General features: G+C 37.2%; 4 protein-coding genes across 6 annotated transcripts; 1 reads left to right on the top strand and 3 right to left on the bottom strand.

The window, feature by feature from the left end:
• Positions 1 to 384: 384 nt before the first annotated feature.
• Positions 385 to 25,606, top strand: rassf4a (Ras association domain family member 4a). 3 transcript variants are annotated; one of them, XM_058381469.1, is made up of 11 exons: positions 385 to 874; positions 10,553 to 10,635; positions 10,730 to 10,805; positions 19,589 to 19,737; positions 20,611 to 20,687; positions 21,152 to 21,318; positions 22,520 to 22,621; positions 22,761 to 22,812; positions 22,912 to 23,033; positions 24,369 to 24,466; positions 25,213 to 25,606. In XM_058381469.1, exons 2-11 carry the CDS (start codon positions 10,580 to 10,582, stop codon positions 25,280 to 25,282), a joined length of 969 nt encoding a protein of 322 aa, XP_058237452.1. In that variant the 5' UTR covers positions 385 to 874; positions 10,553 to 10,579; the 3' UTR covers positions 25,283 to 25,606. The 3 variants fall into 3 exon arrangements, with proteins under 3 accessions (XP_058237452.1, XP_058237445.1, XP_058237458.1); XM_058381462.1 differs by having other exon boundaries at positions 387 to 869; XM_058381475.1 differs by lacking the exon at positions 385 to 874 and adding an exon at positions 9,865 to 10,069.
• Positions 1,706 to 4,939, bottom strand: cxcl18a.1 (chemokine (C-X-C motif) ligand 18a, duplicate 1). Its single transcript, XM_058381526.1, has 4 exons — positions 4,792 to 4,939; positions 4,582 to 4,714; positions 3,663 to 3,740; positions 1,706 to 2,172 (listed from the first exon to the last, which is right to left on the bottom strand). Exons 1-4 carry the CDS (start codon positions 4,859 to 4,861, stop codon positions 2,088 to 2,090), a joined length of 366 nt encoding a protein of 121 aa, XP_058237509.1. The 5' UTR covers positions 4,862 to 4,939; the 3' UTR covers positions 1,706 to 2,087.
• On the bottom strand, positions 5,929 to 7,127 carry LOC131347458 (C-X-C motif chemokine 9). Its single transcript, XM_058381513.1, has 4 exons — positions 6,997 to 7,127; positions 6,680 to 6,809; positions 6,502 to 6,585; positions 5,929 to 6,309 (listed from the first exon to the last, which is right to left on the bottom strand). Exons 1-4 carry the CDS (start codon positions 7,058 to 7,060, stop codon positions 6,198 to 6,200), a joined length of 390 nt encoding a protein of 129 aa, XP_058237496.1. The 5' UTR covers positions 7,061 to 7,127; the 3' UTR covers positions 5,929 to 6,197.
• Positions 16,081 to 16,963, bottom strand: si:ch73-6k14.2 (protein DEPP). The gene is made up of 2 exons (XM_058381500.1): positions 16,817 to 16,963; positions 16,081 to 16,668 (listed from the first exon to the last, which is right to left on the bottom strand). The coding sequence occupies exon 2, from the start codon at positions 16,665 to 16,667 to the stop codon at positions 16,260 to 16,262; it is 408 nt and encodes a 135-aa protein (XP_058237483.1). The 5' UTR covers position 16,668; positions 16,817 to 16,963; the 3' UTR covers positions 16,081 to 16,259.

Raw genomic sequence — 25,606 nt, 5'->3', positions numbered from 1 at the left:
CTGCTTCCTCAAACATTTGCTCACTTGTGGTGTCACATGTTTTTAGCTGAAAAACAGGAAGCATGACACCAGTATAGTTGTATAGTTAGAGCAGATACATATAAAACTGTAACACTGTTGTGTGATTTTGTTGTTGATTTGTGTCCACACAGTTGCCACTGAAAAGAGTCTCTCTCTCTGTCTATATATATATATATATGAGAGAGAGATGATAGATAGATAGATAGATAGATAGATAGATAGATAGATAGATAGATAGATAGATAGATAGATAGATAGATAGATAGATAGATGTGGGTTGGTGTGTATGTATGTATGTATGTAAATGTGTGTGTGTGTGGTATAAAGACCGCACATCAATTAGGGAAGCAGAAGCTGCATAATCAGCTCTAAACAAAACGGAGGCTGAAAATCTGACTGAAAATCAGATTTCCTCATTGTGGCTTTTGAATAATTAAAAAACACAAAAGAAAATCAATTTCAGATATGTAAACATATGCGTTTAGTCAATGAATAGTGTTTTTGAGTCTTTTTGTGTGTGTTACAGCTATACATGCTGGAAAACGTACGCCATTATGGAACAGCGTCCCGCGGATTGGAGAGCCCTGGTCTAGCGGTTTCTGTGGCAACCAAAAAGAACCCGCCTTTGGGTGTATGTGACTGGCGGTTTTTATCACATGTTCGATTCTGATTGGTCCGCAAAGCCGCCACTCACTTTAAGTTATTTTGACCGAAGCGTCTCGGAGATCTTGAACGGTGAAGTAGAGTATAGAGAGACTGGGAGATAAATATAGCAGGAAGATAAAGAGACCAGATATACCGTGATTTCTTTGTTGCTGATGGAAGAAGAGGCGACCTGTGATGAGACGGTAAGGTATGTTTTTAAAAACGCGATAAGAAAGAAATGCTTTACTGCTTGTGAAATCCTGCCGCTGGTGTGTGTGTGTGTGTGTGTGTGTGAGAGAGAGAGAGAGAGAGAGAGAGAGAGAGAGACTAGTTGGTTGGGGATGTTTTCAGTGTTTAACACCCCTGCAGGTGAACGCTACAGGTAACTGAGGTCCAGGAGACGAGTATTCAGCTATAAAACTGCTGGACATTTCATTTAGACTGTCCGTGTAGCATGAATGGGCCTTCCTCCAGTTACATCAGAAGGGATTTTTCCTCTTCCTTATGGACATTAACATAGTGTCTATTTGTGGCTTAATCTGTTTTGCAGAACTTCTGCAAAATAGCTTCTCTTTACAGACAAATCCACTGACTAAACCTGATAAGTGTATGTGCTGTGGGTGAGAAGTGTGCTGCATGATCAGACTCGTACTCCTGCATATCCTGCAATATCATGCATTCCTTTATTTTCAGTAATACATCATCCTGCTTATATTCATATTGAAACCAGAATCCATCCCTGAAACTTTGGGTAAATCCATCACAGTGTAAGAGACTCATACACACACACACACACACACACACACACACATACACATGCACACACCCAAAGGCAATTTAATGTAGCTAGTCCACCTACAGGAATGTTGTTGGGCAGTTGGAACACACACACACACAAGTAGAACATGCACCTAAACTCTACAGATTCGAACCAGGGGCTCTGGAGCTGTGAGGTGGTAGCAGGACCTACTGTCCCTCTGTGCCTCCAGACACAGCTTTTAGATAACAGTAATAAGTTTAGAAATGGGGTGAACTCCAGTTAAAATTAAAAATACAGCCTTTAATTCGTATATCTGTTCATTGATATTTCCTTTTGTCTGTTACAGACTGGTTAGTTCATATTTTATATGGCAGCCATTTATTTTCTTTTCTCGACTGATTTTAAAAATGTATGGCTATAGATGGAGGTAGGGTCATACAAATACAGGTCTATTAAAATAACATTTCATAAGGAATTCTGTAAATAAATGATACGTGAAGTTACATTGTAAGTCTGTGCGTTTTTCAGCTCAGTTTGTTACAGGTTACATATTTTTCAGTGTAATATGTTTAATATGTTACAAGATGAATACAGAAAAACCCATTACAGAAATAAAGCCTTATACAAAACTGTCTGCTGATAAAGAATTCACTCTTCTCATTTAAGTTGCTTTTGGCTTCTTTGGTCTCTGTTTGACTTTTCCTGACTTCAGGCAACTCTTCTTCTTTCTTTCATTGAATTTGATCCTAAAGAAATCAAAGAGGTAAATGGTTTCATTATCAGTGTTCGAACAGATAAGAGCAACAGAAGAGCTGAAATCATTAACTGACTAGGGTATTCATTACAGATGAGGTAACATTACACTAATTTAAGCAATGCTGATAATAAATCCTGTTGTCGTAGGCACATGGCATTCGTAAATCTTTGTACTTAACATTCAGAAATTACCTTGTAACTAGTTAATGAACATTCCCAATTAACTGTATTATACTTGTAGAGACAATGCTGTAGTTCTTTACTTTGGGACACTTAGCAGTTTTGCTTTCATACATTTTTCCATCCAACCCTATATCCACTTCACTTGCTTGATCGTGCAGTAGAGAGTTTACAGCCATGCCATATAATTCATCCAGATTTGTTTTATTGTTCTGTCTAGTTAGTGTGCAGTATTCTGTGTTTTTATTGGCCTGTGTATATATTTTCTGTGTATCTTATAAAGTCAGTAACAATTCAAGATTGAATTCATTCATATCTGCAAAGGGCTCCAGGTTTTCATTTCAGTAAAATAGAACTGTTAGCTAATATTTAGTTGTGTTAAGGTTAACCATATCAGTGGATACAGGTGTTGCGTTTACTTGGTTGGAGGAAACACTTGCAGTCATAGCGGATTCTTTGACAGGTTCTGAGATATGGGTGTGTGCATTTTTTTTTAACTATAACACTAGGTGACAGTGTTAATGAAATGCCAGTTTATTAGGTTTACCCTGTTTATGTTTATGACAAGACTATTATTATTATACATATACCAAAAATCTTCTTATAGAAACATCTATATTTATATAATCACTTACAATACATCTCTCTCTCTCTCTCTCTCTCTCTTGCATGCTCTCCTTTCTGTCCCTGACTATGTGCGTGTGAGTATCAGACACAGGGAACTGGTTAAAGAAAGCAGTACTTCCTATCCTGTAACTCATTATCACATCCTGCAAAATTTTCAAAAACAAGGCCATAGTGTGGATATATTAAGATTCTAAGAATTGGACCTGAACACAGGACTACACAATGATTAACACAAACTTGTTGGTGTAACACACACACTAAATGGACTCCAATAATATTTGGGGAGTGGTGGTGTCTTTCAGGTGCAGACATTCTGGATAGCAGAAATATTCACTGAAACATGCTATTAAATGACAAGTGACTGTAGCTTCAGTGTTGGATTGCAGTATAACTGACTTCTTTGTATATATGGCCTGTGACAATTTGTCATGTATACCTGTGGGCAATTTGATATGAGTATATGAAGTAACAAAAACTTACAGAACATGTCTAAACACTTCACTGACATTCTTCATAACCCAGACTGTTTGCTTATTTGTGCAAAAATATTAGAAATATAAGATGATAATTGTATATTTTCACGTCTTGGAGTCATTGGCCATTTTCTTTATAATCATAGTGAAACCAGATAAAAATCTACTTGTTTGTAGAAATGTATGAGACACTTGCATACCTTTTCCAACATTCCTGCAGCTTCTTCCCTTGGTTGGAATTTGGAGCCAGACAAATAGTTCTACTCGCAAGATTGATGCTAGAATTGAGATCAAAACATTATCAGGAAAAATCAAAGCTGTCAGTTTGTGATTTTAATAATAGCGTTCGTAATATGTTGATAGGTGTTTGTTATAAACATGACCAGCCAGCCAGCCAGCCAGCCAGCCAGCAGGATATTATTTCCCTTAAAGACAGGGGGGAAAAGGCTGCTATTTACATTTTGTTTTTTGTTATTATCAGAAGGCTTTAGAGCTTATTGCATCACAGTTTTGTTCAGAAGCCCAAGGAGAATAAAAAAACAAAAGTCCAGATATTATGTACATTTCTGTGGAACTGTTTGTAATTCATGCCCTGACATCTTCTAAGAGCCTGAGGATAAATATAACCTTTCCTCAACCACGCCATTGTCAGGCACTGAGAGTAAGATAAGCATGTAGATATGTGGTTTGAGGAAACAAAAGAACATAAACTACAATTAAGCAGAGTAATCTAAGTATGAGGTGCTGTGATTAAGCACCTGATATTGTTCAGTCCAGAATACTCAAGGCCTTTTTAAGACTGTTGAAAAATGTTATTAAAAATAATAAATTGTATCAGTACACTGGATATTGACAGTATGTGACTGATTACTTTTTTTTTGCCATTTCTATTACGTTTCAGTAGAACATTTTTAAAGCAAACCAAATAATGGTTTCTGGATCATGCCTTAATCCATTTCTAGTCCTGAGGTCATCTTGCTTAGCTTTTATTTACCAGTTTGCATTTATGTAGTACATCAGACTATTCTAATATCTTTATGAAATTGTTGCATGCATGTCCTTGTTGTGCAGTACACACAATAATCACATGGCATCTTCTTAACAATGTGGCGTACTTACATCATCTGAACTTTATTGCAAAGAGGTGCTGAATCGATGATGTTGAAGTCCTTTATGCCTCTCCATGACACAGATTTAGCCTCTGTGATGCACATGCATTTCTCCCGAATGTTTACTGCTGCTGTCTTCTTATCTAGAAGTAAAAACGTATTAATCTAAGCTTAGGCACATTTGTGAAGTGATTATAGAAGTGCACAGATAGTACTGTACCTGTGAGGAGGTTTAAGCACAGGAGAAATAGCACTGAAGTTAAGGTCACTTGCGCACTCCTGAAAGCCATGTTCTGTACTGTTGTTGTTGCTGCTGTGAAGGTGAAGGAATCTCTGTGCCTGAGTATTCTGGGAGTGGTGTGTGTTTCTACCTGTCATCCCCTCCTTTTTTTCCTGCCTGCCCATATTTAGGCAGAACCATGTTTGCTAGTATTCTCCTGGGATCACGCTTGAGAAATATAAATTACTGTTTGTTAAATTTTAACTCCTTGATGGCTGTCATAAGTCTATCTCTGTGTGTGTCTATCTATCTATCTACCTATATATCACACACTCATACACACAGCGATCAGCTTTAACATTAAAATCGCTGACAGGTGAAGTGAGTAGCATTGATTAATGTGTCAAGGGGTGGGATATATTATAACCTGTTAAGGGGTGGGATATATTGGGCAGCAAGTAAACAGTCACTACTGGAGAGTTGCTGTGTTGAAAGCAGGGAAACTGGGCAAGTGTAAGAAGTGACTGAGTGACTTTAACAAGAGCCAAATTGTGATGGCTAAATGACTGGGTTAGAGCATCTCAAAAACAGTAGGCCTTGTGGGATGTTCCTACCAAAAGTGGTCCAAGGAAGGACAATTGGTGAACTGATGACAGGGTTTTGGTTCCCGAGGCTCCCAATGATGCTTGTGGGGAGTGAAGGCTAGTTCATCTGGTCCAATCCTACTGTGGCACAAATTACTGAAAAGTTTAACGCTGACTATGATTGAAACGATATAGGTCTTGTGAAGTCCAGGCCTTCATGGGTCAGAGCTGTTGGTGTTACAAGGGGGCGCTACACACTTTTAGGTGGGTGGTTTAAATGTGTGAATCCCAGTGATCCACCAAAAAGTGTCTGGATTCAGTCTGGATTACTGACTTTGGCTGTATTACTGAGTGTGACCAACCTTTGAATCTGTAACTAGAGATTAATAAATGTATTAAATAATAATGATTCTAAGCTTTCTGACTATAAGATTATAATGTTAGAACCAGGTCTATTTTCACTCTTGATTATTTGTTGTGAAATGCATGCAATAAGAAAGAAGTAAGAAACATTGAACAAGTTTTTTTTTTTTTAACATTTAATTTGTATAACTAAGTAAAAAAATATATACATATATAAAAACATTTTGATTTTAAAAAATGTACAGTGCAATTCTCTTGTAAAACCTGCTACAACTAACAGTACATTTTAACTCTGGCCTCTTTACTTTGCTCTGTTTTAGAAATTAGGGGCCAGCCCTTTACATAAAGTTTGTTTTAAAAAAATAAAAAAAATCTAGTGCTACAAATAGCTGCTAAATCTAGTGATTACTGAAACAGATTATGGAAAGTAGTGTGTTTTCAGGACCACATTAGCTGCCATCATGCTGCACTGATTATCTTTTGTTCTTTCGATTTGGTACGCTGCTTCTTCTGATGCCGTGGTCTGAGTCTTCCCATGCACGTCTTCCCATTTTTGCCTTCCTCCAGTTTTCTTTAAAAGAAATCAAAGCAATGAAAAACTTAAATAAATGGACATGCAAAGTACAAAATGTCCTAGCAATGTCCTAGGATTAATCTCCTGAACTATTATTTCGCAATTTCCAGGTTGTAATGCTACAAACTGTAAAGTTCAGGGAAGGTGTATCCTTATGCAAACTGCTGTATTTGATTAGTGTTCTCTTACCTGTGCCAGCATTTCAACAGTCTTTTGCCTTGTGGTCCATGTGGACTTAGACACACTTTTCGGTTGTCCTCCTTCAGGATCACTCTACAGTTACAAACACAGATTTACAGAATTTTTAGAGGAGTGCTAAATGAGATTGCCGAGCAAACCGTGGACTAATCTGAGGTGTGTTACTCACATGATCTCGTCTCTCGTACATCCAGGTCTTTTTAAAGTGACTGTGAAATCTGAAAAAGGTCCCAGGACTCCGTTCCTGGACTTTATGCATGAGCATCGGTTCGGAACATGCTGACACTTTGCTCTCTGAACTGCAGTAAAGAAATATGTAATCATTAGATTTTGGTCTTTTATGTAATATCTATATCAACATTATTAATATCCGAATTGATTGGTTACATATTTAGCAGATAAAGGTCCCAAATGCCTTGTTCTTAATCTAATGTAAGGTTCATAACAGCCAGTGTTCTATCTGATTTGTGATTCATTACTACTCACCTGTAAAGTGAATGCAGATTCCCAGAACCAGAAGAGCAGAGAAAGTGTGTAGTGTGGACTTCATTGTAACACTGTGTGTTGCACTGAGCCGCCTTTATAAACTAAGTGAATGGGGTTTTCCAGCCACGCCCTCAAAAATTCCTTCCCTGTTGAGCTGAACAACGAGGATTTATAGGAAATGGCTTTGTGTAGGCAGCCTTGAAAGCTGAAGTAATAAATCTATTTTTTAAAGAGGCCTATGATTAGGTAATAAGGAAACATGATTTGTTGAATCGCATGGAGATTAAAGCTGCAAAACATGAATATTTTAATCATCAATTACTCATAAGAAATCATCAACATATTACCACTTAATCTGCTTAAATGTGGTAATAAAAGACAATAGCTGAAACAAATACTTGACATTTTTATGTATTTTGTTAATAATGCTAAATAAAACATTTAATATAAATATTATGGAAAAGCTTTAAAATTTAATATCATGTTTGTCTACTGATCTTCTGTGCTAGAGTAAACGTGTGGGTGGGCTGTGTGACCATTTTAATTCGTGAACAGTTAAAATGTCTCTACAGAAAGATTGTGTGTATTGTTATATTTTGTCAGTTGCATTGAAGATGCTTGGACATGGCACTCTAAGTTGTTTTGTGAACTGGACTTTATGCAATAATCCAGCTTGCATTTTTCCTGACAGATTCACACACAGTCCAATAGCAGATAGCAGACAACATGGATGAATTATCAGGTGAACCATTAAGAAAGCACCCAAAGCAATAGACAGGCCCCTCAAATAGACAGGAAATGAAACTGCACATCCTTTCAGGATTACTATCCTGTTCAGTACGGAATAGTTACAGATTTCTGTTACACCGTTTTAAGTGACTGACCCTAATTTGACAAGCGGATGGATGGGTGGATGGATGGATGAGTGGTTGGGTGAGTGAGTGGTGGGTGAGTGAGTGAGTGGGTGAGTGAGTGGGTGGGTGTATTTATTAATCCAGGATGGGAAATTTATGAAAAAACCCACACTGTCAACTGAGCTCAAGATCAAACCTGCTACCCTAAAGGCTGTCATTCTACCACTGTACCACCTACAGTATATACTCTATGTATTATTAGATATGATGATGTTTTTTTTTATGTTTTTTAAACACTATCCATGCTTAATTGTTTTCATTTTAGGAGTTTAGTATACTTGTTTAGTTGTACTGTATTTAAAATTGGTCTGAAAAGGTACTAAGTGATTTCTTTCATACTGTACTGTTTTCTTTGAGAATAGGTTTCCTTGTAAAGCTGCATATTTTCATCAGTAGGGAATTTAATTTATGTATTCTGTTTCATAAGGTGTGAAACAGCCTCAAACAAGAATGAGAAATGATTGCGGTAATATCATAGAACATGATCCATCCTGAAATAAATCATAATGTGATATTTTTGCCAGATTGGCTCCCTTGGTGTCCTGTTTACTATGAAGCAAGTATGTTGAAAGTGAAATCAGTTGGTGGGTGTGTGTGTGGGTGTGCATTACATCTGCTTTAACAGTGTTGGGCTTGAAAACATGTTTGTGATGCAGCTTCATTATAACTTTCTTTCTAGTAGTAAAGACCTGAGAAGTGTTACATAAACCATTTCTGCTGTCAAATCTTAAAATCCTGGAGATCATTTTTAATAAATAATTTTCCTGACCAATCATTGCATCTGTAATCTAGATCCTTTTGGGATTTAGAAGAACTATTTTGTAGATCAGTTAAAAAAAAAAATCTTTACAATGTGCCAGTGCAAGTTCACCTGTTGTGTAACAGCGTATGACAACTCCAAGAGTGATCATGTGATTTCTTGCCCCTCCTCTATCTCTGGTATTTACTTTTACTTCATCACGCCATTCAGACAAAAGGCACTGAATGAAACTCCATGGCAGTGTTTGAAAAAAAGAATTCGAAACGTTGTTGTCTTTGTGTTTTCTGTGCTTTGCTTGATTATCTCTCTCTCCTGCCTTACATGTGTGTATGTTTGTATGTAGGTGTGTGTGTGTGTGTGTGTATTGTCAAAGTTGCTTAGATCCTAATGCTTGCCTATTATTTCTGTTACCAACACCTCCAAATTAAGATTTGACTGTTTACCTGCTGTCTAATATATCCCACCACTTGACAGATTCCTGTATAATGAAATAATCAATGTTATTCACTTCACTTGTCTGTGGTTTTAATGTAATGGTGCGTGTGTGTGTACAAGTATACAAGTGTATACAAGCAAGAAACTGAATTAAACAAGACTCTGTGCTTTTTTTAAATTTATTATATTAAGCTGAGTACAAAAACTGTATGTACATAACAATTTGATTTTCCAAGCCGTATGCAAAAACCAGTTCACAAACAGTTCATGTCTCTCATAAATCCTACTAAAACTGGCAATGATGTGTTTTAACTTTGGCCTCATTACTTTTCATTAACTGGCTTTGATAGAGGACAGCCATCTACATAGTTTTTAAAACAAACATGCTGCTAAAAATAGCTTGTGAAAGCTGCTGAAGCATGTGGATGCATGTGAAACATGGCAATGGTTTGCATCCTACCTAGAAAGATGTTTATATCTGGTAAAATTAAATATTTAATGGATGGATGGATAGATTAGATTAGATTAGATAGATAGATAGATAGATAGATAGATAGATAGATAGATAGATAGATAGATAGATAAAATAATAATAAATAAATAAGTAAATGAGTAAGTTAATTTACCCCCCCCCCGAATTATGGGTTAACACAAAATCACTGCAACATACACATGTGACATAGCAAACTGCTCAGCACAATGAGGGGAAGTGCGTGATTTGTGTCCAGTTATCTCCTCCATGAACTCGGGGACGAGTTTTGGCACGGCAAGCACCACTCACATTTTCTTCAGGAAATGTACATGTCTAGTTATTATTATTATTATTCGCCTGTGAAGTGGATGCAGATTCACAGATCCAGAAGAGCAGAGAAAGTGTGTAGTGTAGACGTCATTGTAACACTGCCAGTGTGTTGCAGAGAGTCGATTTTATATCCCTCTTTAGGAAATTCCTAGAAATCTACAGGTATGTATAAAAAAACGTCTATATGTTTGGAAGGGGAATTCCTCTTTTGTGTTATGACCTATGACTCGTGAGAATATGCTTAGAAATTATTGTGGGGTTTGAAAACATGACTGTGAAACAGCTTCATTTTTGCATTTTTCCCGGTATTAGAAACCTGAACATTATAACAACTTATTTCTGCTGTAAAATCTAAAAATACATGAGGTCATTTTTCATAACCGATTCTGACTGATCACACCTTTAAAACTCAACTTCAAGACATGGCAGTGCAAGCTCAGCTGTTGTGACATGACTAACAGTGTAAGAGTGATCATGTGATTTCCAACTCCAACTTTCACTTGATCCAGCTCTAAAAGGTGCTGAATGAAACCCCATAGAAGTGTTTAAACAAAAGTATGAAACCTTGTCACCTTTGTGTTTTCTATGCTTTGCTTAAATGATCTCTCTCTCTCTCTCTCTCTCTCTCTCATATATGCCTTCTAGCTAAGAGGATAACCCAAATCTTCCATCATGAATCCTGCTCAAATCTCATTTATCAGAGTGAATGAAGAGAAAGTAATCTCCAAGTGAGTACAACTCTAATACTGCTCTTCATTTTGAGCATTTCCGATGTGCTGGCCCAAACCTAACCCTTGTTTTGTTTGTTTGTTTCAAATTAAGGTCAGAGCTGTTATCCATTTTGAAAACCTATAACTGCTACCATGAAGGAAGGAGTTTTCAGCTTCGTCTCCGAGAGGTATGTGCAAACCCGGATACTGAAAGTCCAGGTTTCTAGATTATGTTTCTAGGCCATCAGTGAATGTCCTTGAAAGGTCATTTCGAGGTTCAGGAAGTAGTTTAGCTGATAGCTTTCCATGTTATTGTAGTCTATATGCATTCTTCCTGCTAAATGTGACCCCAAGCTTTTTAAAATGATTTTAATTAGACATTCCTCAATCAAACATTTTTGTTGTTTTAAAATATCACACTTCAAAGTTTGCAAAATATAAATCAAAAAATATCAGATATGGAAATATTTGTGAAAGAAATGAAACAAACAATAGAACTATACATTCATTAAGAAAAAATGTCAGGTCTGTAAGTGAAGTTTTTAAGCAGCCACAGCGGTGCTGGAAGAGCTACAGGCGTTATGGGACAAAAGAAAATCTTGGACCACTGAGGTGAAAATTTATAATTATGTCTTGTATCATGTGTCATTGCAACTGGCCTTATGATTACATTTTTGTGAAATATGAAAATATTCCTCTTAGTTAGCTACTCTAGAATATATTATGAGTTTTTTTTTTTCTTTTTTTTTTTTTTTCTTTTGTGAAACAGAAAGGACTCTTTAACTTGACATGACCATGTCATGGACTTAGACATGACTATTTTTCAGTCTGTTTTGTCTTTCCAAGGGCTTAATAATGCTTTAAGGATAATACTGTCTGTACAGGCAGACAGAAAATGTTGTTCAGTATTGCACAAATGTCAAGAAAGTCCACTGAAATGAACAGGCTCAGACTTGCTCCACCAAAGACAGTATTTCTGTGTACAAAGTGAGGTTCATGAAGACATGGTTTGTCAAGATTGGAGTGGAAGAACTTGATTGGCCTGAACAGAGCCCCACTGAACAGTTTGGGGATGAATTTGAACACTAACTACATGACGGGCCTAACTAATGCTAAATGACAGACATGCTCCACAATCTGTAAGATAGAACTTTATTAATCCTGAAGGAAATTCTTTTGCCAGAGACTGCTTCAGATAACAAGAAAAATATGTATAAATGGAATATAAATAAATAAATGATATAAATAAAGAATATAAATAATAAAATAAATAAAATAATCTATATAAACAGTTGTATTCAGAAGTACATAAAGGATTCAGAAGTATAAATGAGATGAAAAATACTTGAAACAAAATGTTCTATATATACAAAATGTATTCAAAGTACAAAAAGGGTGTTAGGGAACTGGAACATATTGCACATAATAAGATATTGCACATGGTATGGTATTATACATGTATGATTTTGCACATGATGATATGTTAACCTATACAGTAGTAATTGTTATTATAGGTTGTTATAGGTTATTATACAAGCAAAACACCTTAGGGTTAGTTGGTGATGGTTTGCCATTGCCATATTTTGAGCATATAGTGTTTGTGTACTGCATGTTTTTTATGTGATTGTAAGTTTTCTGTAACAAAAAATCCACGGCAGATTATAGTCTGCACAACAGGAGTATTTACTCTTTGATGGTACAGTTTTTTTAAAAGGATTACAGTGAAAAGGTAATAATAATGCTGCTGGGAGTTTGAGGTTTAACTCAGTTCATTTTTTTTCCAGTTACTTGTTTCCGTTTGTTCTTTGGCTTCGCTTGTCAACTGTGGACAAAAGCGTCGTAACTGAAGCTATGCATGTGGAAATGTGTGAATGATCTTTGCTGTCATGTTATTTGGGTTTGCTCTAGTCAGGTTTGTCGGAAATTCCCAGCATACAGAACTGCTTCGGGACGGATGAACAATGATTAATGAGCATCAGTGACCTAACTACAAAGTGAGTTTCCACTGACCAGAAACTGCTGTTTACTGTACAGCTGATAAATTTAAGTTGAACTTTTCTGCATGAAGTATTATGATTAGTTTCCATGAAGCATTATAATTAAAAATTGCACTTAGGTTACATAGATCAAGTATGAATGTTTTGAAAGACGTTTGTTACAGTGACATTACATAATGACAGACTTGGAGTGGAGCTGTGCTGAGCAGGATGTGATTCAGATAAAGTAAACAATCAAAGGGTAAGGCATTATGTTCATGGCCTCTTCTTACTCATGGCTTTGTGTGTGGGTGTGGGTGTGTGGTGAATGCTGCCACTGGAGCACATCTCAAATGCTGGCTATATAACCTTTATCTGACTTGGTCCAAAGAAAACATGTTTTTTTTTAATGGTTTTAGTGCTACAGAAAGTTATGAATCTTTTTAACCTGAGTAACAGAGTTATTTGCTGCTGTATAATTTGTATAAGGCATGCTTGGATGGTTGATTTTAAAGTTATTGAGCTTCTCAGACTTGAATTAGTTGTAATGTTCATGTAGTTAATTGCCACAAATCTTGAAAACGTGTAATATTAAAGCACTTGGGGGGGGGGGGGGGGGGGTAAACAGACGTAATGAACTTTATGGCATCACATAAGGCATTTTGTAAATAATGACTAATTAGTCATACTTCATAACCATGTCATCAATCTTCAGGCTCTTATTCACTGAGTGCAGGCTTAAACCACTAAATATTACTCTACACTAAATATTACTCTACACTGTTGGAACATGTGGCTGTGAGAGTACTAAATAAGATGAATGAATAGAAGGCAAGATTTCCTGTTTTCTGAGAGAAAGAAAAGAAGGAAGTGGAAATGTGCATACTTGATAAATGCATTTCTTAACATACATTTATAGATTTACTTTACTCATTCTTAGGTCAGGTCTCGGTGGTTTAAAGAGGGCTATTAGTGTGCTTCTGTTTAATAAATTGAAACGAATTCATTTTGAGAAAAAAAATATATAGGCATGTAAAATGTTTAAAAAAAAAACGAACTGCATGAGCAGCACTGCTACATTCAGCTCTAGTTGAGAATAATTATGAACTCGGGGGATGTAGCTGAAGTAGCCGAGGGACATTTCGAGGCAGATTTCACCGGCCACGCTAAAACTGCTTGCATCTTCACTTTTGTTTTCCATGGCGTAGTGGTTCAAATGCAATTAGAGCAGCAACCGCTTCTGGTTTAAGCTTCTGGTCAGTTTAAATGGAAAAAGCGGTATTTTTATGAGAACAAAAAAATGGTACATGCACCTTTTTGGAATATCCATTTACCAGTTTATTAGCTGATTCAAAAGAACTCCTATAAAAAGCACACTCTACTGTCTATGCACCTTATACACGTCTACAGTGGCAGAGAACTTTATTAGAAAGCCTATAATAATAGTGTCCTGGCTCTCAAAACAACCTCAGTTCATTCTGATATCATCGCTTCAGCACCACAGCCTATTTGAGCACTGGTGCTGACTGTGTGCAATCCTTCATGGCCACAATTTACCATCTTCTAATGGCTAGTTCCAGCATGATATTGCACCATGTCTCAAAAGCAAAAGTCATCTGAAACTGGTGTTCTTGAGTAGAACAGTAGAACATCTTTGGGATGTGGTAGAACAGGAGCTTCACAGCATAAACTGCACCTTGAAAAATCTGCAGCAACTATGTGATGCAATCATGTCAACAAGGAGCAGAATCTCAAAGGGATATTTCCAACATTTTGTAGAATCTATGCCATGAAGAATTCAGGCTGTTGGAAATGGAAATGGATAGAAATGAGGATTATGGAGTGGAGCTCATCACTGCAGCCTGGGTTCTCAGGCCCAGAGGAGTTCAATCTCAGTGCCAGTCCCAAGCCTGGATAAAGTGCATCAGGAATGGCATCCCGTATAAACCTGTATTAAAATCAAATATGCAGACTGGATGATCCGTGCTGGCGACCCCAAACAGGGAGCAAGACAAGGACAGCAGCCTGCATGAAGACTAGATTCAGCATCAGTCATGCGTGATAGCCTCCCGACTTAAATTAGTTTGTTGTTAATATCATCCTGCCCCAGTCAAATCTATAGTCATAAGCTGCTGCTGGAATTGAGGAATAGCAGCATTCTCTATTCGAGGTGACAATTTTGCACATATTCTGCAGTGTGGTGTTTAACCACCAGAGGGAGCCTGCTGACTGCTCGGAAAGTATTGGAAACTCTTCTGTTTTTCCCTATTCACTGTAGACATTTGTGTTTGAGATAACAAAAATACATATGAGAAAATGGATCGGAACTTTACCATTCATGCCAGATATTTACCTTTAGATGTGATAAACCACCTTTTGTTTTGTTTGAACCCATTTAGTTTTTTAAGTGAGTGTTAATATTGGAACATTGCCCTGTTAGACTGATTGTTTTAACAGTTCATAGCTCTGAATTCATAATTCGTTGCTCTGTTGCATTTATTATAATGAAAAGACATCTTTAGGTGTGTTTATAAGCTTAACAACTAAGCCTGAATCTATAAATAGTTTTTCCTTTCTCTCTGTCACAGTAGGAAGTTTGTTTAAAGGGCATGAATGTCACCTATTGTGATAAAGCATCAGTTTCCACACATGCTGTGTTAGTACTGCTTATCTTAGTTCCAGCGTCGACCCTTTTACTTTCACAGAATAAATTATAGATGGGTCACACAAGCTTGTTTGGATACATCATTCTCTATGTTTAAATCATTATCAAAATAGTCAGTGCTATCAGATCAGTGGGGGCTTCAAATTAACTAAGTTTAAGTTTAGTAGTCAATGCAATACAATATCCATAGAATGGATATTTTTTGTGCTTATGTGGAATTTAATTTCTAGACTAATTATTTCCAAATAGCTGGTTGAGTAAATGTCTTTCTAAGTAAACAAGTAGTTGTATTTATTTTTTCAGTTAAATGCCTAAATAATATGAGCTGAAAATATATTTTTACAGGCTTGTGAGGTTGGAGATCTGTGTAGCTTGATGCTAGGATGATATTAACAGAAAATCAGAAAAATGAAGTCTTTAAAACTCATTTCCGGTACAGTCATGGTTCTTAAGGGCTATAATGAGTTTTAAAGGTACACAGTATTCACTTTCTCTCTCAAGAGATAAAAGAAAAAGATGATTTATCCTTAAGGGTACCACACACTGATAAGCCACACCCTCTGAACATTTTAGGATTATACCATAGTGCTCATAATAATAATTAATAATGTTAGTCATTTAAAATAAATTAAGACATAATAAATGATTGTTGGCTTGGAGAAATATTTCACTCTGTTTTCTTTTTTTGCAGTTTTACTATAACATTTGTTTCCAAAACCATTTGACCCCCCCCCCAACAAAAAACTGTCTCTTCCTGTTTGCACTATATACAATATTTTCAAGGATCATCAGATGTTTTTTAAAAATAGCTGAAAAAAGACATTTCCAAAATTTCAGACTTTATTAAAAACATCCAGTGTATATTTAAATACAAATTCACACACACATGCACACACACACGCGCACACAAATAAATTATGCTATTATTATGTCTGCATCCAACGTCCTTTAGTGTATCGTTTCTCAGTCCAGTGCAACACTGTTCCGTTGTGTGTAGATTATTACAGTAACCTCAGGGCAGCTGGTGCACTGTCAGTCCTGCGCAGCTCATCGCGAGGTACAGGTAACTGTGTTTGTGCAAAGAGCCAGTCCACTGGGTCTCTGTGGCTGCTGAAACTGTGTGCAAGCTCGTCTAGACTCAGCGTGTTTACACGTGAGCGTGGGGTCCTGTAGGAGCAGTGAAGTGGGCTGCTACTTCCCAAATGTTTTTCCAGAGGCTTGGAAAAGAGACGAGGCCTCAGAGTCCTCACAACCCGCACAGGGCCGTATGCAGGCTGAGCCAGCTTTTTAATGGAGTCCACATATTCCTCCATAGACTGTGTGGAGCATCCCGGCTGTGAAGCATCCTCGTGCGTCTCTGTTATTGTGGGCAAAGGAGCCACGGATAATAGCAGTCTTCTCTGCTTCATGCTGGAAAGACAGCAAAAATTTGAGTGAGCTACTTCTGGGTCATATTCAGTTTAATCGTAATGATAAACAAAGACTTTGTGGAGCTCTTTTTATGTCACATTTCTGAACTTATTGGTACACTTGATCCAAATGAAAGCAAATAACTCACCTGTAGTAATTATAAGCTTTCGTCTTGCAAAATGTGATGTAGTGCTGATACTGCTCTGTGTCAGGGAGCAGCTTGCTCTTGGTCTGTGAGTTGAGTCTGATCTGCTCTACAGGCACAGCCTTTTATACCACTGCTGGTGTAAGCCAAGGCTCATGGTACTAAATATAGCCATGCACTGACCTCGCTCTCTCTGGAGGAAGTGTGTGTGTGCTGGGCTGAGAGGGTGGAGGAAGCTGTGGCGTGGCAGATGACCATGCTTCACTGCTGCAGCTGCCCTGATTGTTTATATTTCAGACACAATGAGACCCTGAGAGCACTTGGCCCTCCACCTAGCTGACACAGAACACACACACACACACGCATGCTCATACAGTCTGCTGCCAGCAGTACATCAACCACTTCACCCCCTCGTACACTTATAGGGCCTCAGGGATCCATGTGGGAACGGTTTTGGAAGGCTTCAACTTCTCAGTCATCTGTTTTATCTCTTTTATTGTTAGTGTGCTGAATGATTATTTCAGGACTCACTAATGTTTTATGGGGGAAAACTCAGCATTTGCCTTTGTTTTTATTTCATTTTGTTGTTTTACGTTTGGAGGTCATTTTAAGTGTTCACACAGATACGTACTTTGTTTATAAAAAACTACGATGTTTAACTCAAAGATTAACCACATCAGTTTTTTTGGTTGTTTTTCATTAGACTAGATTTAGTGTAGTGTAGTTTAGTGTAATTTATACTATTTTTTTCTTACAAATTGGGTTGTGAGGGGAGTTTTGTTTTACTTTATTTGTTTTACTTATTAAATTAAATTATTAAATGACTTACTTATTATTACTTATTACATATTAAGAATGTAAAATGTTGAGTGTATGTGCATGTTGTATCTGCTGCTAGTTTCTGAAAATTTGAGTGACTCACTCTGTAGCGAAAGAAAACAAAACTGAAAGTATGTGGAAAATATTTATTGAATAAAGATTTACAAGCCTGATGACAAATAAAGAGATGCAACCAAAACACAGTGAAAACCGCATACAGATACATGTCTTTGCTTGTCATGAAAATGATGGTCCCTTTGCGAGGTTTGTATGTATGTTACACATTACAGATTTAATAAAATGTTAATTAAACAACTCTGAACTTAGTAGTCCAAAAAGTCTTACATTATAAATCAGGAGTGAAAAATGCAGGCTGGTTGCAGAGGCTTGGGGTCACAGAAAGTTCATAATGTCCATTGGGAGTTGTTTGCTCAAAATTACGGGAACTCATTATATAAATTATGAAGAACATTTGAGACAAATGGGGAATTTCTGCACAAAGCTGATGGTTGTGGTTGTAAAAGTGCCAGATGATGGACAAGTGATGCCTTTTTTAATAGTTTCTTGAGGATCACTGGACCGTCTTTGGATGTTCATGAAGCTGGCATGAATGTCAGCATGAACTCTTCAGAGTTGATTAGATAAATTAGACATCTGGGGGGAAAAAAGATAACCGGGCAAAACGTATGTATGAAGGTCTTAAGGGAATGTATTTAAATAAGAGTAATTAAATGATAGTGTATCCTGTTCAATGTTAATCAATTCTGAATTGTTGAGTAAGTAAATAATGTGCATTACTGTAATTGCGTAACGTCTTCTAAAGATGTAATTAATGGCTTTAAATCCTGTCATCTGTTTAGGTGTAAGAAGGCTAAAAGCTTGATCTCAGTGTAGCTAAAATCACTAATTAAATCCAGGCCCAGAACCCGGAAACATGCTTACTAATGTTGTCTTTGCACAAAGCAGATTAATTAAGCGAACTAAGTGCTATTTATTTAGTGAATTATTTCTGAATCATTACAGCGATTAGTGTACTAAATATTAAACCATATTACATTATTGCTAAGCAACAGTGAGTTTATTAAGTTAAAAAATAATATTAGTTTAAAACAAACTGCAGTCATATGTATTCCATGTGTATAACAGTGAGTGTTGCTAGCCTGGATTTAGGACACTGGCTCAATTTTAATCTGTTGCTTTTTTGGCCATGTCAAGTGATGTACTCACATGGGGATTGAAGAAGGATTATCCAGCTAGTTCCTGAAAGAATTAGACATGTTTGCACATGGCACGTTTTAGTCTCAGCTGCTAGACTGCACTCTGTAGTTGTTCATGGCCTGATGTGACCTTCTGAAACTATTGAAGTAGATATTCAATGATGGAAAACTGGAAATAAGATGCTAGGAATGCAGGGCATTTTGAGAGAAAATAATCTCTGAAGGGAATGTAAGAAAGAAAGAGACTTTGTGTTTCTAATGTCTGTATATATAAATTGTAATTGTTAATTATTTCAAAACCTACAACTACAAATATGCAATTAATGTAATTGACCATTAATGTTATTAAAATATAATATAAACATTTTTTGAAATTAATAAACAGTGATTTAGGTTGAAAATATTTTAAATATTTATTATATAAACTGGAGTCTATGTAAGAAGATCTTCCATGTACATTTCATGTTATTCAGTAACACAACAGAATGTGGACGTGACTTAACAGCGCTGTGTCATGATTCGGAGTCACACTCCAAGATGTGACCTAAGGTAGATTGTCTGAAGCGGATACCTCCCAATGTGACTTTCCACTGCTCGAGAATCTCCGAGCAAGAATACTGAGCCCCTGAATGCCTTCTAGCACGTAGCCATGAAACAGAACTGGGCTGAATATGAGCCAACAGGATTTCCTCTGTCCAGTAGAAGAATTCATGCTTATTATTATTTTGTGTCACTCCAGGAAGGGGGCGAGTTGATCATGGAGGGTTTACTCAACATCTCCTGGGGCTTGAGGAGGCCAATCAGACTGCAGATGCAGGATGACCATGAGCGCTTTCACTTTGCCAATGCAGGATTATGGAGGCCAGAGAGCCCAGGGAGAGACCATAGGTGGGTGGGACTGAGCTACACCCACTGCAGCTTTTCACCTACATAAAATATCAATTTTTTTTTCATTCTCTTCATCATCTCCATGTATTCATCACCTAAAATGCACAGGAAAGATTTTGCTAGAGATTAAACTTTATGAGCATGTTATATAAATGTCATGGAAGAATTTGAATTACAAGAATGAAGAGGAAAAGGACAGTAATATAACGGACTGGCACATACATTTGAAGCACAGAATATCAAATAGTTTTTGTTCAGAGGTCAGCCTTTCAATCTATAGCCTCTTGCTCCAGATTGATGTGCATCACTGAAAAGCATAATTATGTAGAATGACCCACACTGTTACTGATGTTTGCTGAACATACACAGCTTGAGACATACTCCTCTGTGACATACTCCTCTGTGACACTCACTCTCTCCTCTGTCTCACGTGTAACATTCTCCTTACTCGTGGAAATCTTAAGCTTCTCTAAGCACTATAAGCTTCTAGAAGTTTAACACTCCAGTGATCTTGTCACATGGTTGCTGGAAGTGCTGCATCAAGACATATTGCGTTGTATTGTATTGAATTCATTCAATTTATCAAGGGATGTAACCGAACGAGAATTTGTATTTGTATATCTTATAAGTAACTGCCTGCTCTGGTTTGCTGTGGTTTAAATTAGGCTTTGTATTTGTTTATATTTTGGGGATAGAACTGACAAAATGTATTAGAAAATGTTGCAGAAATGCTCTATAGAAATAATGACTGCTAAAAAACATCTCTAACTGATTACCAGTTATGGAAATTGAGTGGCTTAACATTAAACAGAGCTATGTTGTTAAACAAAAGTGGACTAAATCATCTGTACTATATATTCTCTCTGCTGACAGAAATGAAAACCAAAAGAGTCCCACTCAGTTTTCATTTGAGTCCAACAACAATGAAGTTACTGTTCCAGCAAAAACCAGTAAGTTCAAAAATAACCTCTAGCTTTTGTTTTCTCTGGGCTTACGAATGACAGGCAGATGTAACGGCTATGTATATTTTTAGTTTCATCCAACGTGTTTGTAATAATCCCACATAATTACAAACTAAACATGTGTCTACTTTCTCCAACGAAGACAGTAATTCCTGACTGTGTGTACATGACTCACTGACAGTGATACTGCATTGTCTATATTTCTGTATTGTTTATTTTTAGCCATATTGTTTTTCTAGATCATTTATCTGTGACATCGTTTCCGGCACGTACACATGCTCGCCACTGTTCCTGCAGGTGTTCATGTAGCTAATTTAGTTTTGTGCTGTTCTGCAATATTCAAGAGTGATTAATTAGAGATGGTGGATGTATAAACAACACCATGTTTTGATGAGTTACAGTGCTATATTAAAAAGCTCACATATTCACCAGATTTATTCTGTCTTTTGTAGGCGTTGATGGTCTTAGCTCAGAAGAGGAAACCCCTCAACTTCCAAGAACGAGAAGTGATGCCAGTTTCATGAACGTCCAAAGGCGGGTCAAGCAACGATCCTCAGGAGACTTACAAAGGGTTAAAAGGCATCGCTTTTCCATCAATGGACACTTTTACAACCACAAGGTGACTTGTTACCTTAAGGATTTTTACATCCCATATTGGGGTGGCACGGTGGCTTGGTGATTAGCTACTGCTGTTCACCTCGCACCTACGGCATTGGGGTTCAAATCCCGTCTCCTCATTGTGTGTTTGAAGTTTGCAAGTATTTTCAGTGTTTCAGGGGTACTCCGGTTTCCTCCGCCAGTCCAAAGACATGCGCTGTCGGCTGACGGGCATCTCTAAATTGTTCATTGTGTGTGTGTGTGTGGGAAAGATTGGGCACTGTGATGGGTTGGCACCCTGTTCAGGCTTTCACCCGCCTTGTCTCAAGTCCCCTGAGATTCCAGGTTTTCCATGACCCTGTGTAGGATAAGCAGTTCAAAAAAATGAATGACAAACGAGTCCCTTATTGATAACCTGTTTAATTGTTACCTCTAACAGAAGAAAGAAACTCATAATGCTTAATAAAGGAACATCAGCAAAGATGAGCACAGCACAATAGTGCTTGTAGGGAACTATGTGACTGCCAAAGGGCCCTTGAGCTCTTACTAATGACTGTAGCAGTGTGTGTAAAGGGAAGTGTTGGTGGTGTGAGTGTCCTGCAGGTCAGAGAGCTGTAATGGATGGATGCAGGTGTTGAGAGGGAGTGCTTTCCTGTGCAGGCGTTCCCCTGACAGCAGCACGCTTTTCACAAAGGCCTGTCACCTGCTTTTCTCATCAGCACTCCTCAAGGTTATGGGTCAGCCTGGTCGGAAAGGTCTTTCTGCAGATGTGGAGAAACTGGACAGGAAGCTGCACGTTTCAATGATTTGTCTTAGGGGTGGTTGGTAATGGTGGATAGGTATGCTGCCCTCAAGAGTGTAAGAGTAAACTAACGAACAGGAAATGAAAGCGAATTACGTGTGAATGTCTGGGTACGTTGACATTCTTATGAGGTACGTGACAGAACATGGACTGAAAAAGTTGGGCAAGATTCTGCAGGTCTTTGTATTTTCTTATACTGACTTTTAGACTGAATAGAAAAGAGCCATAAACTTAATCTGTGTGCAAGATGATGATTGCGACCTCATGGACAGGATTAGATAAGCATTTAGAGATGAATGTGTGTCAGTGAATGATTTTTTTCATATAAATAGTGATTGAATATTAAAAGAAAAAATATTCATTATATCTTCTTTATGTGGCAATAATAATGCAGTAATTTACTGGGGTTTTTTTTCCCCAGACATCAATCTTCACCCCAGCTTATGGATCAGTAACTAATGTTCGTGTGAGCAGCACAGTGACATCACTACAAGTCCTCAGTCTGCTACTGAATAAATTTCGGGTATGTACTACGCAATTAATTTTCACAAGATGTTCAGAATATTACATGAATGACCCTTCTTATGAGTAACCCTTAATAATCTCAGTAATCCCTCCATTGTTCCTGACGCTATACACTTTATCATACTATGTTTCTACAGGTGAAAAATAAAGCAGATGAATTTGCCCTTTATTTCGTCCATGAATCAGGAGGTAATTTTTTTGCTTCTTTGCTTTTTCTTACTAATTTCCTTACTAATTACTGCCAACCTTCTGTGTATTCATATGTAATATTTATTATTTACAAATCAGAAAGGACGAAGATTAAAGACGGTGAATATCCCTTGGTGTCACGTGTGCTACATGGCCCATGTGAAAAAATTGCCAGACTTTTCATTATGGAAAAGGATCTGGGTGAAGAGGTTCCTTATGATGTGAGTTTTGCTGCCTGTATCATTCAACATCTGTATACTGTCTAATAATAATATACTGTCTAATAATAACAAAAACACATATGTGGCAGTCTGACGTCTCTGTAGCTGAATTCTGGAACGTCAAATAATCCAAAATGACAAAATAGGGTGTGATATTTCTGCCAGTTATGTAATTGCATGGACATGCCAACATAAATATTTACTCAAAGTCCACCTTAGAACGAACACCCGTACACCTGCACATTCATTCTTTCAGCAGTGCATGGTTGTTTAGTTTCAGTATTTCATGGACTGTTGATTTACCTATGATTCTCACACACCAGTCTCTAGAGTTTACACAGAATGGTGCAATAAAGAAAATCCTGCAAGTGGAGGATCTGCAGGTTAAAACACCTTGTTGATGAGAGAGATCGAATGAGAATGACCAGACCAGTCTAAGCTGACAGGACATCTATAGTAACTCAATAATTCTTTATAACGATCACACTTTACACTTTACTGCTGTTGTAGCCCATTCACCTCAAGGTTTGATTTTATGCTGAGATGCTTTTCATAGTAGTAAAGCATGATTATGAGTTTTGAACTAATTTGGTCATTTTATCAACAAGGCATTTCCACCCACAGTTAGAGGTCATTGATTATTTTTTGGTATTTTTTTGCACCAGAGACTACACTAGAGACTGTTGTGTGTGTGAAAATCCCAGGAGATCATCCCACAGAAATCACACTTTTTCTTCATTCTTATTTTTGATGTGATCATTAACTGAAGCTCTTGACCTACATGATATTTTATATTTGTGTTGCTGTCATATGATTGTATAGATGTACAGGTCTTTCTAATAAAGTGGACAGTGAGTGTAGAAAGTGATGGAAATGTTTTTATTTATGTCTAACTTTTTTTTCTGTTGGGTAAAGAGACATTTTACTAAATGCAGTCAGTCTGTCTAGAGATGCCGAGTAGAATTTCCTTCCACAGAGAATGTCAGGCTTTGCTGAATCTGATAGGAAATTACATGCCATACATCCAAACGGACACAAGTCTAATCATTTCTGTTTGTGAATAGATGTTAGCTGTCATAATGTCTGCAAATTATCATGAGATAATGCAAAAAAGAAACCTTTTTCAGCTCATATCCTATAGATTTCAAAGGCTGTAGATTTCAGAATGATATAGTGTATAGTAGAAAACCAGTATATGACCATGTGAAGGGTTTTCCCAGACTGCCACACTTGGTACATAGTAAATGGATTAGTGTTCTGTCTAAACTCAAGATTAAGCTATGGGATAAAACTGTTGTTAAAGATTTCAGCATAATAGACTGCTATTTTTTCCAGGTTGCACAGTACATAAAGTTTGAGATGCCTGTGTTGAATAGCTTTGTAACAAAACTGAGGGAAGAAGAGGAGAGAGAAATTTCAAAACTGACAGAAAAGTAGGTCACACACACAACATACACTGATCAGGCATAACATTATGAGCAGTGAGAGGTGAAGTGTATAACACTGATTAATCTCCTTATCATGGCACCTGTTAGTGGGTGGGATATATTAGGCAGCAAGTGAACAGTTTTTCCTCAAAGCTGATGTGTTAGAAGCAGGAAAAATGGGCAGAAAAAAATTCTGTGAGTTTGACAAGGGCTAAATTGTGATGGCTAGACGACTGGATCAGAGCATCTCCAAAACTGCAGCTCTTGTGGGGTGTTCCCGGTCTGCAGTGGTCAGTATCTATCAAAAGTGGTCCAAGGAAGGAACAGTGATGAACCGGGGACACAGTCATCAGCGGCCAAGACTCATTGATGTGTGTGGGGAGCGAAGGCTGGCCCATGTGATCCGATCTAACAGACAAGCTACTGTTGCTCAAACTGCTGAAGAAGTTAATGCTGGTTCTGATAGAAAGGTGTCAGAATACACAGTGCATGACGGGTCAGGGCTGTTTTGTCAGCAAAAGGGGGACCAACACAATATTAGGCAGGTGGTCATAATGTTATGCCTGATCAGTGTAAATCTTACTATTGTTCTCAAATCTACTGCAAAGCTGATATCTTTTACTGTGTTTTTTTTTTAGCTTTATGTGACTGTAATGATGGATAAAGTAATTATTTTCATGAGCCTGAAGCCTGAAAGCCAAATCTGTATCTGCGTTCACCAACTTAAACTGTATTCACATTCTCTTTTATAGGTATGGTGTATTGAAATCGATGATGCTACAGCAGCTAAAGGATATTTCAGAAAGTACAGACTGTGTGTGAGAAGATACCTTTACTTGATTTTGACTGAGAACATAGTAGATGCAATAAGATTTATACATAGTGTTTGCAAGTACCAATAACTGATTTCACATAGAAAACTCAGGAGTGACAAAATGCCAGATGCTACTGTCAAAATACTTTATAAAGCACTTAAGTATTTTTAAATGCTGTTTTTTTTAGATAGTGACCCTTACTGAATGACGTATCATGACTTTACACTGAATGCATTTGGTTGAACGTAATACACTTTTATTGTTGTTGTTTTTTTGTTTTGTTTTTTAGAATATATAATTAAAAGAAACTCAGATGCTGAGTCTAACTGTT

This window comes from Hemibagrus wyckioides, linkage group LG03 (assembly GCF_019097595.1).
Source record: "Hemibagrus wyckioides isolate EC202008001 linkage group LG03, SWU_Hwy_1.0, whole genome shotgun sequence".
Taxonomy (NCBI): Eukaryota; Metazoa; Chordata; class Actinopteri; order Siluriformes; family Bagridae; genus Hemibagrus; species Hemibagrus wyckioides.
Note: the sequence above shows the minus strand (reverse complement) of the source record. Positions and strands in the feature narration are given on the sequence as shown.